The 15,969-nt window shown below is 40.8% G+C and overlaps 1 protein-coding gene across 1 annotated transcript in view; it reads right to left on the reverse strand.

Annotated features, from left to right (window-relative positions):
• spon1b (spondin 1b) overlaps window positions 1-10,452 on the reverse strand; it is a 112,674-nt gene extending 102,222 nt beyond the window's left edge. The window contains exons 1-2 of the mRNA XM_005739090.1: window positions 9,902-10,452; window positions 8,540-8,646 (exon numbers count right to left, since the gene is read on the reverse strand). Coding sequence (XP_005739147.1) covers window positions 8,540-8,646; window positions 9,902-10,127 — 333 coding nt within the window. The 5' untranslated portion in view covers window positions 10,128-10,452. The remainder of the gene's footprint in view (window positions 1-8,539; window positions 8,647-9,901) is intronic.
• Between the last annotated feature and the right edge of the window lie 5,517 nt (window positions 10,453-15,969).

Genomic DNA, 15,969 nt, shown 5'->3' on the forward strand with positions numbered 1-15,969 from the left:
TGTGTGTGTGTGTGTGTGTGTGTGTGTGTGTGTGTGTGTGTGTGTGTGTGTGTGTGTGTGTGTGGCTCTATTTCCTAGCAAATGGAGCCAATTCTGTGGCTTTTGGCATTCAATTACACAAAATAACGCTGAAAAAGAGGGAGTGCATTGTTCATTGGGTCTATTTCATATTTAAAAAAGACCCAAAGCTCTTTTTAAAATCTCCTTCTTTTACAGTGATATCCACATTTATAGAGCACTAATGGTTTGCGGGGGTCATTTCAGAGAAACTCTTAAAACCGTTTTGCTGTCACAAAGATCAGACCAAAGAGTCTTCATCTCTTGTTTGTGTTCATGCACACTAGAAATGGTCTGCCAGGTTTTTTATGAAGTCTCAAATGATTTGCTTCCTGCCCTTCTTTCAGTTTGTTGTGTTCTCTTTTCTCACATTATTGACATGTGGCGATAAAAGCGCTGAAGTCTGTCGCCTTGACAAGTCTGTCGCCTTGACAAAACAGCATATTTAGGGGGCACACTTAATGACTGACCCACAGTAAAAAGACTTTGTATGACAGAAAACTGTTTTTAACCTGTTTCTCAAACTTAATTATATAGTCACTGACTTTTCGATCTCTACAAATAGACATTTGCATATCAATGTGCAGAATCTGTAGGCAGCAGGCAAAATCCCGGTACTGCAAGCTTTCTGGGTACTCTCTATATGAAATCATGGGCCATAATGCAACCACAAAAACCCTTGGCTTTAATATCACAGTAGATTTTGAAGAATGTATTTGCATTGTTACAGTCAGGCTGTAAACAATGACCGGCACACAAACAGGAAGTCTTGACCTGGATGCTTTGATGATGTTAGATATCAAATATCTGAATATGTGAAGGTTACACAGGAAGACTCATTGCTTCTGGTGACAGCACCCAGTGACAAGTCATCAGATGATAACCAATGGGTTACCAGATTGCTGGCTTCGCTTCCATGGTAACCAGCTGTTTCATTCTGTGTATGCGTGAATCTGGAGAAGTTAAAACCAACAAAAATAACTAAATAAATACATTTAAAAACAGAACATTAGACTTTTTCAGTAAGTTACCTCTATCTATCAGTCAGTAAGCAGCTGACCTTAGTTTTAGTCAAACAAAATCGCTGGTACAATGAACATTAAGCATATATAAACAGTTCAAATGGGAGGAACATAAAAGGTGAATAACTGTATGAAAGGTTACTGGTTTATTCCAAATGGCAGAAAGCCTCGCCTAGAGTCCAATTTAACTTGAATAATACCTTATCCAGTCATTTTTCTAACAGATAAACATGTTTAATATGCATATTCATTGGGTCCCTTTGTGTATGTATGTATGTGCCTGTCTTCCAACCTCTTTTGGCCCACAGAGATTGTATAGGCTATTGCCAGCACGAAACAGCATGAACAAACTATACAGGCTCCTGCAAAGACCCAAAGTGAGTCACAGAGAGTGGAGACCACTGCAGTCACCCTCGATCACTTTTTCCTTCCAAACACTAAAAATGAAGTGGTGATATTTTCCATGACAGCAAGCAGTGGCAATTAGCCTTTCCTTTTGGAAGTAATTTTGCCTGAGCTATTATTCCAGTAATGTAGACTAAACCACAATTTCACACAATACTGTGTCATTAGGAATTTGTCAAGTGGGAGGAAATCTTTGGATCCTAATTTGGTCTTCATTTTTGGAGCTTCGTTGTGCTATTTTTTGCACACAACTTCCCAGCGATCGACCGTCAGTCAAACAGTGTAATTAGTATAATGTCAGAGGGCGAAACTTTACTTCAAAAGAAGAAGAAGAGTTTAATTGCAAGACCTGGTACCTCTATTTTGTGTTCCATCAAACAAGCTATTCACTGGTTGTTTTGCAGTGGTGTTGCTGCAGTAGTGTTTTCTATTATTGGTTTTGGGGTCCAATATGTTTTTCTGGTTTATCAGCAAATAAAATTTCAAAAACAACCAATGTATCAATAAGGAAATATTACCAGTTTGGTAATCGCTTATAACAAAAATCTAAGCATGAGCACATAATATTTTGATTTAGGTAATAAAAATAAAAAATAGCGCTTTGGGTGTGCATATGTTAGAGGACAGTGATGTATGTTTTTTCTCTTTTAGGCTACTTTTCTCTTGTATTGTATCCTGAACACTGAAATATCCGTCACAAAGCTTCTAATATGAAGCGTTTTTGATGTTTGAACCTGTTTGAATAACATCGTTCACTAAATGTAATTTGGGAGTTTGTAGAAACATTAGTGGATCTCCTGTTTGTTGCCCATAGCTGGCTGTGAATCAGATTATTGCCTTTGATTTTAATACATACCTGCAGCATTACACAGCATCCATAAACAAAGAGTGATATGTGCATTTGCAATAAAATCTTTTATGCCGGATGGATCAGAATCTGAAGGTAAATAATCCTGTGTTCTCTACGTTTTAAACATGTCAGCTGTTAAACAGACTCCATATTTATTTGTCGGGAACGTTTGCAATAAAGCAGACACACTCTGGATGAATCCTATGTTCCATGTGAGCTGTCAGTTTTCATCTTCAGAATAGCCGCAGGACCCACACAGTCCCGTCAATGGCTGACTGTTAGCACTGTTGCCTCTCAGTAATGGCTCATTGGTCGTGGGTCCAAATCTAGGCTGGGTCCTTTCTGTATGTTCAGCTTCCTCCCAAAGACATGCATGAGGGTTAGGTTAGCTGGTGAGTCTAAATGGTTGTCTGCCAATATGAGCCCTGCAACATATGGTGCCTTTGCAGGGTATACCCCGCCTTCCTCTTAGTGCTTAAAATCTGACACTTTGTTACTTTTAATTTTACCAAATAATAATATGTGCCTGTGTTTTCAGTAGATTAGCTGCCCCCTCATCAGGGCTGCTTGTTGGTGACACATCAGATTTGTGCATTTCTTGATCGATGACGTTAGTCATAATTGAAATGAACTGACACGTCTTAAAATTTTCAATTATCTGTTGTGCATTGTAAGTCCGACTCCTGGCAATGTCATCTCTAGTTGTTCTTATAAGAGTGATGGTTGTGAGGAACCAAGTATGAGATCAGTTCTTTTTTTTTTGAAGATTAACCTACTGGGAACCAGTTTTCTGTTGTTTAAGTTTAATCAGTGATGGAGCTGTAATTACTTATGCCAAATAAATATTTCCTGCAGACAGATATTTAAAATTCACATTCATTGCAGCAGAATAAAGTTATCAGACACCAAAGTGCAGCAAATGCTCTTGCTCAGTATTTGGGTATTGCTTGAATAACCATAATGTTAGATTAATTGCGATGCAGATTTGCATAACGATCATTTATTTATATGTTTTGGATGGCTATAAAATGCCCTAAAATGATATGTCACCTACTTCTGAGAATTCCTTTTGTCAGACACTCGAAGAGCTAGAACTGAATCCCCAAAGAATCAAAGAGGCCTGTACTCATTGTCTTGATGCATAATGTATTTAATAAGTCTTAATCAGAGCAGCGCGCATTATTTATGCAAACCTCAAGCATCTGAAGCAACCAGCTTGCCAGGCATAATAAATAGAAGTTGTGTAAACTCTTGGAAGTTCCTTGAAGTCAATAAGCACACAGTTGTCCTTGTAATCTTCTGCCCATCAGAAAACAGAGACGGGCTGTTAGAGGCGGTGCTTGGGCTTTGGGTGCTAACAGAAGCAATAATTACTGCAGGATTACTTTAGAGGGTGATTACACTACATATCAGGTCACCATCATTCCAACCCTGCACACATCCTTCACACCCTTTTCTTTATAGCTCTCCAAGTTCTACTTGGCTTGTGTAATTGCCTCTGTCTCAAGCCTATGGCTTTAAACGGATTGAGTTTGTTTATCCCCAGCTAAACTCAGAACCCCGGATAATCTGTGCAAGAAAAAAAGAAGAAGATAATATCTCCCGTCTGCTCAACGCTTCGCTTATCCAAACAAGCTCCGTTTGTCTCCCTGAGCAATAACACGTTGCTGGCCTAGATAAATATGACCCACGTCCCACAGTAACACAAGGAGGGCTGGGAAAAACACACACGCAGTCCCACTCTTATACCCGTATGCCCATTCAGCGCATGTATAAGCACAAAGGCACACATTTCAGAGCAGACAATGAGTGCCGGGTGAGTGCGATACCGAGTCTCCCTCACAGATGCACACTGGCAGCACATGTTCTCCAAGGTCTCACACATTAAGGCAGAAGTCTTTTAATGGTAGTAATGGGGACAAAGAGAAGATTATTGCTTAAGCAAAAAAAACTATGAGCAGCAGCTCTCAGTTGTGGTGTTTTAGTGAAGCAGCAGGCGGGCACATTCCAGGACAGCTGCCAGAGACAACGGAGCACCGGAGAGCAAGGAGAGAGAACAGCCGTACAGGGAAACACAACTGTGTTCATTTGGCTTCTCTTTCTATGCGCAATAACAATCATGACTTTGCAGAACTAGCAGCATAATTAACTTGAGGAAAATAAAGTTGTGCATAACTCATTTCAAGTATTATTATGTAAACCTCAATGATAAAGAGAAGCCTGGCTTGATGGATTTAGGTCATTTAGATAAAAAGCCAGACTCACTGTCATGCTGCATCTTCTCTTATCGACCCACTATTATAAAATGGGACACAAAGGACAGCGTATTTAATGAATGAAGTCATCTTAATAACTTGTTTCTGTTACCAAGTGAATCCAAAGTAAAGTTTGCATTTGGATAATCAAGTGAACTATGCTAGGTATCTGTTTTTCAACCCCCACATTAACTTTTCAGAACTTTTCCAAACCAAGCAGTCTTGACAAGAGCTTATCTCATTGGTCCTTAATCATTTCCCACATTTTTGGGAAAAGTGGAAATCACAACTGTCAATTAAAGAACAAAGAGAATCTGATGGATTCTACCAATATGTATCAAACAGATTGCAAAGGCAGATTGTCAACTTTAATTCAGTTCAAGCTCAGCCCACACTGTTCCAGTTTCTGCTCTCTGCCTACTCCCTGGTATCAGCTTCACTCCAGACTCTGCTGGGACTCTGAGGTTGAGACAGGGAGGTGCAAGGAGCAGAAATCACACAGAAGTTTGAACTGTTTAAACCAAAAAGATAGTTAGCTGAACTGCATGACTGCCCAGCTGAATTAGATGTCACCGAATGTCCTTCATCTGAATTCAGACAAAACCAAGGTCCTATTGGGAGCGACCAAACAATGTGGGGTGTTTCTGGAATCTTTGTTTTCCTACAGTGAGCTAGAAAGAAAAATCCACATTTATAAAGTTTACTTTTTCTGCCTTAAGAGGTTTTCACAACACTTTCATCCTCAAGAACTCAATTTTTCAGACCAGCACACAGCTAGTTTCAACAGTTGGTGTTTTTCTCTTTCGTGTTCAATGTTTTTAATGGATGACTTTTTTGGGGGTGTGTGTTGTTGTTTATCCTCTGGCTGCTGTTTGTCATTTATCATTTGCAAAGAATGTTCATTAAAAATGTTCTTGTTTGAGAAGTTGGAGAACAAACCTAGAGGCAACTCTGCTGCAGGAGGCAAAGACAGGCATGTGAGACTTCACACTATATAGAATTACCAGAGCAAAAGCAGCCCAGTAAATGAACCAATGAACCAGTAAACAAATATATTAAGTATCAGTTCAATCTCTCCCTCTCTTTTAGTCTCTGCGGGCAGAACAAATGACTGTGAATTAACAATTCACCTGAAGAATGTTGGAAAAAACGGATATTTCAGCAAAGCCTGGACATTTTTATGCATTTCTTTAAAAAGATGCTTTAAAAGAAAACTAATGTCACAACATGGATTTATTTAAAAGTACATTTAAAGTTTGTCTATAAAAAATATAGAAATACAAATGGAATAATGTTCAGAATCACCTGTGTTTGGGACCCACCACAGTGTGCAGTGTGCAACCAAGAACCCAGGTTGCATGTGGGGGATGAACTGATAAGTGAAATTTTTATGTCTAGGTTTAATTATTTGTATTTTTTTAGCACCTTGAAGTGCATCTGCAGTATAAGAAATAAAGGTGTTTTTTTTCTTCTCTTGAATCCTTTTGTCAGAGGTTCTAACTTGTGGGGCCAGCCCCACTGATGGGGTGCAGAAACACCGCAGGTGAGGCTTGGACAAACAGGTGGAAAATATAAAGTAAAGGTAAGGTGAAGGATTTTTTTTCTTAGAAAATAAACAGGCAAGGATTTCCTGACCGTTATTCAAGTAAAGTTCAACTTGAAACAGTCTTTTGTTGTTGTTTGATGTGAACTTATTTGGGTGTTGAAGTGAGGCAAGCTGGAAAAAGTGAGTGTCTTTAAATGAAGAACGGCAAATACGGCTCGTTTCAGACAAAGAGTGAACTAAGGGGCTGCACCAAGATGCTAACCCCAACTCGTCACGGCAGATGGCCCCGCCCCTCCCTGAGCCTGGTTCTGCCAAAGGTTTCTTCCCACTGTCGCCAAAGTGCTTGCTCATAGGGGGTCATATGATTGCTTTACAATATAAAGCGCCTTGAGGCGACTGTTGTTGTGATTTGACACTGTATAAATAAAATTGTATTTAATTTAATTATATCCCAATTCATAAGAATTATTTTGGATTGTGATTCATGCAAAGCTACTGAGATAGCAGACAGCGTTAAGATTATTATAACAATCCTAAACACTGTATTTAGCTGAAGCATTATGTAGCCCTTAGTGATGTTTAGGAAGTTTAAAGACTGCCTCGCATACATCCATCTTTATCAGCACATTTGGTCGCCTGTGTCGCTGATTTGCTTATTCATTGCAATGACAAATGTTAATGTACAATAAAGCTGTCAGTAAATACTAGAAATTCAATCACAGAAACAAAATTTTCCAAAAAAATGCATTTGAATGTGAAACTTAAATACATTTTTAAAAAGAGCACAACCAACAGACCTCTGTTTTCCAAGTTCAACAGAATGAGAAGCTGGGATTCCACCAGAGAAGCTGTTAGACCCACCTCTGTAGGGGGGTTAACAACCGATAGCCCACCATAAGGCATACTGTGTGTGTCAAAACCAGAACAACATAGGTCAAGCTTTTGCTGACTCAGTTTTCATATACACCGCTGCCAGAGCAGAGAAAGCGGTGACTGATTCAGCGTACCATAATTGGTAGTGGATGAATATCAGCGGAACAAGTTAAGGCAAACTGTGTTAAGTCATAGCACTTGCCTGAAACTTACTGTTTTAATTTTACTTGTGAAGGTCTTTAGTTCTACTAACTTTCGAGGCTCTTTCAGCCTGTTAGGCTGCATAAATAACAGTTAAAGGCTGTAGTAATCTAATTACATACATGAGCTAGTTTGTCAGCTTGTGCCTAAAAAACAGAAAACTCTCTGATGATTAGGCCTGATGGGCAGATGGAGGCGGTGGTGGTGGAGTGGTCAGGAGTCACAATATTCTAATGGTTTGATTTTGTAGTGTGAAACCAGCAGCAGGAATAAGCATCGCACCACCCACATACTTGTTTTCATTTCAGTCACCGTCTGATAGCAGCTCAAAAAAAAGCCACTTTTAAAAACATTGCTCTCCTTGTGGTCAAACTCTCCTCGGGGTGTCTTTAATTAGTGTGTTTTGAAGTAAATAAGACAAATGCTGAAAAAAAGAGAGAGAAGTCGTTCCGCACAGTGTTACGGATTTAAGATAACTGCTTCAAACGTGGGAAAGTTCATATATGATTGGCTGTCCAGATTCCAACTTTCACTCTTTCTACTGGGATCATCGGGTTTCCACTAAGCTGTTTAACCAAAGCCATGGAGGTCCAGCAAACACAGATGTTCCTAGCACGATTGAAATGGAAGCTTGTGGTTTAGGACAAAGAGACTGATAAATAACTGACACTCACTGGCTAAAACAAGTGGTTAAACCTTCTCAGTCCTCTCTTTAAACCCATGGTTACATGAAAGCGGCCTCTCGCTCATGTTTGGTAAGAGTCTGGTTAGGATCAGCATGTTGAAACACAGCTACAGATGTGTGTTCCTGTTTACACTGAGCAGGAGGTAATTGAGGAAGTCTGGCCCTCTCTTCAGGAGCTCTCTGCCGCTCAGTGGGAGTTGTGTTACTACTGAACCAAACATTTCACATCTCGCTCTCTTAACTCTCCTTGTTTATCTCTTTTCTCTCCATCCCTATATGCCTCTTTCTCTCCTCCTCTGCCTTCCCCTTCTTCCGCTGAAAGAAATATCTGCTATTTAGCAGGGAATGATGCCATGTCTGCCTCACCCTGAAAGAGCTGCACCAAAGCGGTAGCAAGAATCTCTTTCTTTTTCCACCACAACAGCTTTCTAGCTTCATCCAGGGAAGCTGTGTTGCATCTGTCAGCAATACCTCCTTTAACCTCCGTACCAGAAGACAGCAGGGAGCAGCTAAGTCGACTCCCATGTGCATTAAAGCATACAAATGAGTTCATCTTTTGGGAACTTTCCCAAGGAGCAAAGAGCACATTCGGTATGCAGCGATCCCACCTCCTTCCTCCTTCTCTCCACACCTGCTTAGCCTTACCTGGAACTGGCCGGTGTAGTCGTCATCTGTGGTGCCCTCTCTGCCCTCTTTCAGTGCGATGAGAGTGAAGCCTCTGAAATAAGCAGGGCTGGTTGCCAGGAGGACCACTGTAAAAGATGTGTGCATAGAAACTCAACAATAACACAAAAGAGGCGTTTACATTGTTACATCAGGGTCTTGCTGTTACAGAGGGTCACCCAAGGAAACATGTAAAAGCAGCACTCCTTTGAGTATTGGACTGATGTGGAAGAGTGAGGGATATAAATACTAGTTTAGCATCTCACAGCAGAATAAAAAAAGACTATAAAACTATAAATCTTTTTGGAGTTTTGTGTGGGGAACAGGCCAGGAAAAGGAGCCAGATAATGAGATGTGGGTGAAATTTTATTTGGCTCAGCCTTACCTTGACTTTCATACTATTTGTCTTAAATTTGCTCCTGGCGCTGAGGAGAAGTGTCAATATTATCAGCTTTATCTGTTTGGTTTTTTTAGTCAACTTATTTCCTACTTAAGCACCATGAAGGCTGGGGGATATTTCTTCTTTGGTGGTGTCCTTCATAGGACCCTGATAGCTGATTAAAATTTAGACATGGATTGCTGAAATGTGGTGTCACAGCCTAAAACATTGCATGATCAGGGGTATGATCACAGCAGGGAGATTTTAAAACAAGGTGACCTTTTTTTTCTTTTCTTTTTTTACAATCCGTGTTTTAAATGCCGGCAGCAAAACTGCAGCACATCAGGTCACATCCAACACTCTTCCACTGGACTCATTTCAATTTTTAGAAAAAAAAAGAAGCTTTGTACTTAAAACATGCCAGTGAATTGTGATTACAATTGATTAGTGATTCTTCTAAACTCATCAACAATCTCTGTGCCACAGGCCAAAGAGGCCTTTTTTGAAACGTGCTCATATTCATCTGATAGGAGTTTAAATTTGTAGGGGTCAGCTTAATTGGAGCCAGATCTGTGTGAGTCTTCCTGTGGATACTTGTATGTTAGTGTGTGTTTGCGTCCATTTCCTGGCAACGAGAGAAGAGGAAGTGAATATAGGTCAGACATTATAACTCTAAGTATCCTTATCAAACCAGTACTCTCCCAGAAGGGGCCAGAGGAAGCAGACTGGGTTTGGAAAATTGCGTCCTTCAGGCTACAATTTTCTAATAAAATGTGATTGCTGTGGTTATTACCTTGATGCCAGTGAGAACATGTGATTACACATAGTTGTGGTTTTGGAAGTGAAACACAGCAGAAATTGAAAAGTACACGTGCCTCTGTTTCAACTTGGCAAACAATCCACTTGCTAAATTTTCTGAGGATTGCGCGCTAATTGCGCAAAGTGTCAAAACAAGCCAACTCTACCTCTGTAAGTGCTGCCAGGCCGGTAGGTATCCGGGTCTCCCTCCACTCTGAGCCTGAACTCATGGTGCCCATCCCTCCGGGTCCCGTGGGTCTGCGCCCGGAGGATCCGCCCGCAGTACCCGTCCGACCTCCCTCCGAAGGGCTCCTCCACGAACGCGATGGCGTTGCACACAAAACTCGAGACGAAATAGTACTGCAAAAGCAGCAGATGCAGATACATCCCCATCTCGGAACTGCAGCCCGGAGATGGAGCGTACGCTGGCAGTTCAATCAAAACAACACACAACCCAGCAGGGGAAAGGCGAAACAGCGGACAGAAGAACAGTTCCTGCCCCCTCCCCCGGGAACTCCCACTGAACTACGGCAGCGTCACAGTCAGTGGTAAAGGTGAAGAGAAGGAGACGAGTCCATCCTGAAGTGAGGAGAGCGCGCGTCTGGGGCGCACCACGGTAAAGCGGTCCTGAGAGGGGAGAGTGAATGAAGAGCTGCTGCCGCTGCTGCTGTTCCTAAATCAGTCAGTGGTGCTGATAGAGAGACTGAAAGCAGACTTGAAGGACTTGAGGGAAAGTCCAAACGGTAGCTTAATGAGGACCGTTTACCTCCCACCCTCCTTCCTCCGTTCGCCTGAAATACGCACAGTAACACTCAGTCTGTGTGGTTCTCGTGGGGGAAATTACAAATGTTTTGCCTGGTGGTTTAATGTAAAAACAGATTTTAAACACTCTTAAAAACACCAGGAAGTCGTTACAACCGTAAAAGTCTAGTTACTTGCAAAGTGAAGCAGGAACAGACCTGTGAGTCTTTTTCCTGAAATGCTATGCGCATTTTATCCACATTGGCCCAATGTGAGCGATATCATTTGCTTCTTTCATGTACTTTGTGTATTTGTCCATTTGCCTGTAGTTTAATATGAATGACACATGTGACACATAAACACAACATTAAAGTCTCTGAAGCTTGACCGTCAGACAACAATGAACCGTAAAAATGCGTAAGTGATCGTCTCAATTGCGTCATTCTCATCATAATTTATTTCACTGTTTTATTCCATCTTTCCCCCTCACACATCTAGTTCGTGTAAAGCACCAATTCATCTCCCCTTGCATCTACAAACACACTAACCACAACCGCTTTCTAATTATTTATGGAAGCCAGTCAGTTAAACCGGGAGGCAGCTTGTTCCGTCCAGCAGGTGACGCCAAAGTATCTTTGCGCCTTAAGCTACTTGGTAAACTTGTCACTCTTCTCATCACCGCACTTTTCTTCCATCTCGTCAAGTTTTATTATAGTATGGAGAAAAGTATGAGGGATTATGGAAATGCGGCGGGGTGTGGGTTTTAGGGCTCATATTAAATGTGTAGTTTGGACTCAGCTGAAGCAAGAAGTTTAAGTTAGATGATATTTTGATCCATTTCCCTTTTTTTTAATTTATCTTGTTCCTTTATGACATTTTACAGCCCTCATTTTATTCTGTCTGACATATAAAGCAACTCTGAGTAACTTTAATTTCTGCTTTTATTTAACCGATATCATCAATGACAGCTTTTTGGGAGAACAAATGTACGCGTGGGTGTGTGTTTAAATAATAGATGACACACAGAATTGAGCTGGACAAAATAAACTTGTACTGAACTTGCATGCAATTATAATTGACATGTTGTATCTGCATGCCAAATATGTGTGCATGTGTTCATACCTAGGGAGTATTACCTAACTCAGAGTAGAGCTGGAAATAGTTAAATTAAACGGTATTGCCTGTGATAGAGCCCATCTGGAGGTACTCTGCTTTATAAGCTATCTGACGGATGTCTGACGTCTGTAGCAAAGCTTTGACCAAGATGTGGAGTCCGAACAACTCATCAGCCTCTCAGAATGAAAACAGCCTGCTTGTATGCTAGCCAGAAACATTCCTGCAGTGAAACAAAGCTTTTCAGGAGAGAGTATTGCTGTAAAATGTCCTAGTCTGGTCCTCTGGAACATGTTTTTCTTAATACTGTAGAATAGCAAGAAGCAGTTTAATCTCATTAAGTATTTACATTAAATGTGGTTATGCAAGTTTTACCAGTGAAGTCAGAAGAATTCAGCAGAGTAGTAGTATGAAATGAGTTCCTTTGTCTCCTGACTATAAGTTAATACGAGAGTGTAAAATATCTCCTTTGTGTAAAAAGTCCTGTAGCCACTGCATCTGTCTTGTCTAGTCAATCTGCCTGCCTAAATAAGACTTGCATGAAGGTAATAAGGTTCTAATGCAGGAAGTATAGGCCAAAAGGGTGTATTAAATATGAAAATTGCACTGATCTTAGAGTGTGGAAGTCATTTCCTCTAATGGACCATAAAGATTCTAAAAAAGCTCTTGATATCATGCTCAAGTGTGTAATAGAATTTCTAATCATTTTACAAAGCCCTTTTTTTCTGCACATAGAAAGCATTTTCTTTATTTAATTCAATTCATTTCAATTGTATTTATATAGCACTAAATCCCAACAGTTGCCTCAGGGCGCTTTATAGTGTAAAGAAAAGGACCTACAATAATCCAGAAAAAACCAGAGAAAACCCCCCCAAATCATTTGACCCCCTGTGACAAAGCGTATTGGCGACAGTGGGAAGGAAAAACTCCCTTTTAACAGGAAGAAACCTCAGGCAGAACAGGCTCAGAGAGGGTCAGCCGTCTGCCGCAATTGGTTGGGGTGAAGGGAAGAAGATAGGACAAAGACACGCTGTGGAAGAGAGCCAGATAAATAATGACCAACGATTAAATGCAGATCGGTATATAAACACACATTTCTCCCACTGAAAACACTATGTCCAGATGAACAGAATCAACCTTTTGGGATAAACACATAGTGAGTGAACAAAAAAGGTGAGTAAAAAAGAAACACTGATTACATTATAGGACGCCTCTTGCAGCCTAGGCCCAATGCAGCGTAAGTAAGGGAAGAATCTCTAAATTTACAAATATCAATAAGGAAAGTTGTAAGCCTAATATTAAAAGTTGAGAAGGTGTCTCCTGAATCTAAACTGGGAGCTGGTCCCACAGAAAACAGGTCTGGAAGCTGAAGGCTCTGCCTCCCATGTAGGAACCACAAGTAAAACAACAGTCTGAGAGCAAAGTACTGGACTAGGGTGATACAGTACAATTTAGGATAAGATGGGGCCTGATTATTCAAGACTTTGTATGTGATGAGAAGAGTTTTAAAGCTGCATTTGACAGGGAGTCAATGAAGAGGAACCTCTCTTTCTAGTCCCTGTCAGTACTCTTCCAGAAGGATTTTGAATCAACTGAAGGCTTTTCAGGGAGCTTTTAGGACATCCTGATAAAAAATGAATTACAGTAGTCCAGCCTAGAAGTAATAAATAGATGATGATTATTTAATTTTAGAGATGGTGCACAAATGGAAGAAAGCAGTCCTACATGTCTGATCAAAAACAACTCCAAGATTCCTCACAGTGCTGCTGACGGCCAACCCAATGCCATCCAGAGTAAGAATGTTGTTAAATACCTTATTTCTAAGATTTTTTGGGCTGAGTACAATAACCTCAGTTTTATCTGAATTTAGAAGCAGGTCCATGTCTTTATGTCTTTCAGACATTCCTGTACTTGAGCTAGTTGGTGTGTGTTATCTGGTTTCATGCATAGATAAAGTTGAGTGTCATCTGCATAGCAGTGAAAATGTATTCTTCTGATGATACTGCCTAAGGGAAACATGTATAATGTAAACAGAATTGGTCCTAGCACTGAACCCTGTGGAACACCATAATTAACCTTATTGTGTGAAGAGGACTCTCCATTTACATGAACAAACTGGAATTTATTAGATAGATATGATTCAGCGCACTGAATACCTACAGTATGCTCTCGCTGTGATAAAATATGGTCAGCAGAATCAAACGCTGCACTGAGGTTTTAGCAGGACGAGGAAAGAGATGAGTCCACTGTCAGAAGCCACAAGAAGATAATTTATAACCTTCACTAGTGCCATTTATGTCTGTGAGATGGTTATGAGTAATTTAAAAAATTTTTTATTTGTGATGAAATTCATAAAGTCATTACTCGTTATGATTAAAGAAATTCTTGGCTCAACATAGCTCTGAGTTTTTGCAAGCCTCGTTACAGTGATGAAGAATAACCCAGGATTCTTATTTCCTTCAATCAGGGATGAATAACAAGAGGTTCTGGCTTCACAGAGGGTATTTTTGTAGAGCAACAAACTATGTTTCCAGTCTAAATGAAAATCTTCGAAATTTGTGAGATGCCATTTACTCTCCAGCTTATGAGTTATCTGCTTTAAGGTCCACATTTGAGAGTTATACCACATCAAGTACTTCTGATTCAAGGCTTTCTTTTTCAGCAGACCCTCAGTATCCAGAGTCGTATAGAGTGAAGATGTACAACTATTACCAAGATAATTGACCTCTGTATGAGTAGGACTCAGGGAGCTGCTCTGCACTGCACATGCAGGTGCAGAAAGGACAGGTGAAGAGGCTATGCTGCTAGTGAGTCAGCTACAGTGAATCCCTAAATACCGTGAATATAATTAGTAGGTGATTCAACACAGAGTGTGCTTTGGATAAAGCGTGTGAAGATTACACCGCGAAATAAGACAGTATCTGAAAGTTTTAATTAAATGGGCTCCAGAGCTAAGCTGCACAAGCACAGCACTAGATTACTGTCATGGATTGACAGCAATTATTTAATTTATTTAATTTATGTGTGTCTAATTGAAATGTGATGCTTTTGTTTGACAGATACTCAATATTGAATAACCTGGGAAGGATGGAGACTATGTATCTAAATGTAAAAAAGTTTAAAAACCTTCTTTAATATTTTATACTGGAAAATGTCTAAAACAAACCTCACTAAAATCCTAAAAAGCATTGTGACATTATTTAATGATTGCTGTCATTAAGCAACAATTTAGGGTTAAAAGCTTTGCTTTTAAATTAAACTCCGATGCAATTTGATCTTTTCAGATTATATGATGACTTGCCCCACTATAATGTAGGACACAGGCTTTCCACATTGAAACCGTGGATGGCTGGGATCCAGATAGGCATCAGAGACAAATGAGATCTATTTATCAAATTAAAATACTTGATGAAATCCAGTGTATCTACTACTGAAAGCAAATTGAGAAAAGTTTAATTAAGTAAAAAAAAAAAAACAACCCTCAAAGCTGAGGACTATGGGCTTCTCTTGTATAAAGTTAGTTGAAATGTCATTTGTAACCTCTTGGCCTCAAGGCCAAGCAGCAAAATCTGTTATCTCAGCTCTCTTGGAGAGGCATTCATCATTGTGTCATGATGTCTTTAATAAGGATAGAACACTGTAGAGTGCAGGCACACACACACACACACACACACACACACACACACACACACACACACACACACACACACACACACACACACACACACACCATCAGCACCACCAAAGCACTGACAAGTGATCACTGTCACTGATTGTATCACTGCACAGATGGTGCAGCCACAACAACCTGGTGCTGAATGCCCAGAAGACAGTGGAGATTTGGAGATTATTGTGGACTTCAGGAAGCACACAGCCCCACTCCCCCCCATCATCCTGACTGACACCCCCATCACCTCTGTGGACTCATTCCGCTTCCTGGGTACCACCATCACCCAGGACCTGAAGTGGGAGCCCACCATCACCTCCGTCATCAAGAAAGCCCAGCAGAGGATGTACTTCCTGAGGCAGCTGAAGAAATTCAACCTGCCAACACGGACGATGATGCAGTTCTACACTGCAATCATCGAGTCCATCCTCACCTCCTCCATCACCGTGTAGTACGCTGGAGCCACTATCAGGGACAAACAGAGACTGCAGCGTGTTGTGCGCTCTGCTAAGAAGGTGATTGGCTGCAGACTCCCATCTCTGCAGGACCTGTACACCTCCAGGACATTGCGGCGTGCAGCTCGGATCTCAGCTGACCCTTCTCACCCTGGACACAGTCTGTTTGACCTGCTCCCCTCAGGCAGGAGGCTCCGGTCCATTCGCACCAGAACCTCTCGCCATAAGAACAGTTTCTTCCCCTCTGCTGTTGGACACA

This window comes from Pundamilia nyererei, unplaced genomic scaffold, assembly GCF_000239375.1.
Source record: "Pundamilia nyererei isolate P.nyererei 1_Seehausen unplaced genomic scaffold, PunNye1.0 scaffold00089, whole genome shotgun sequence".
In the NCBI taxonomy this organism is placed as follows: Eukaryota; Metazoa; Chordata; class Actinopteri; order Cichliformes; family Cichlidae; genus Pundamilia; species Pundamilia nyererei.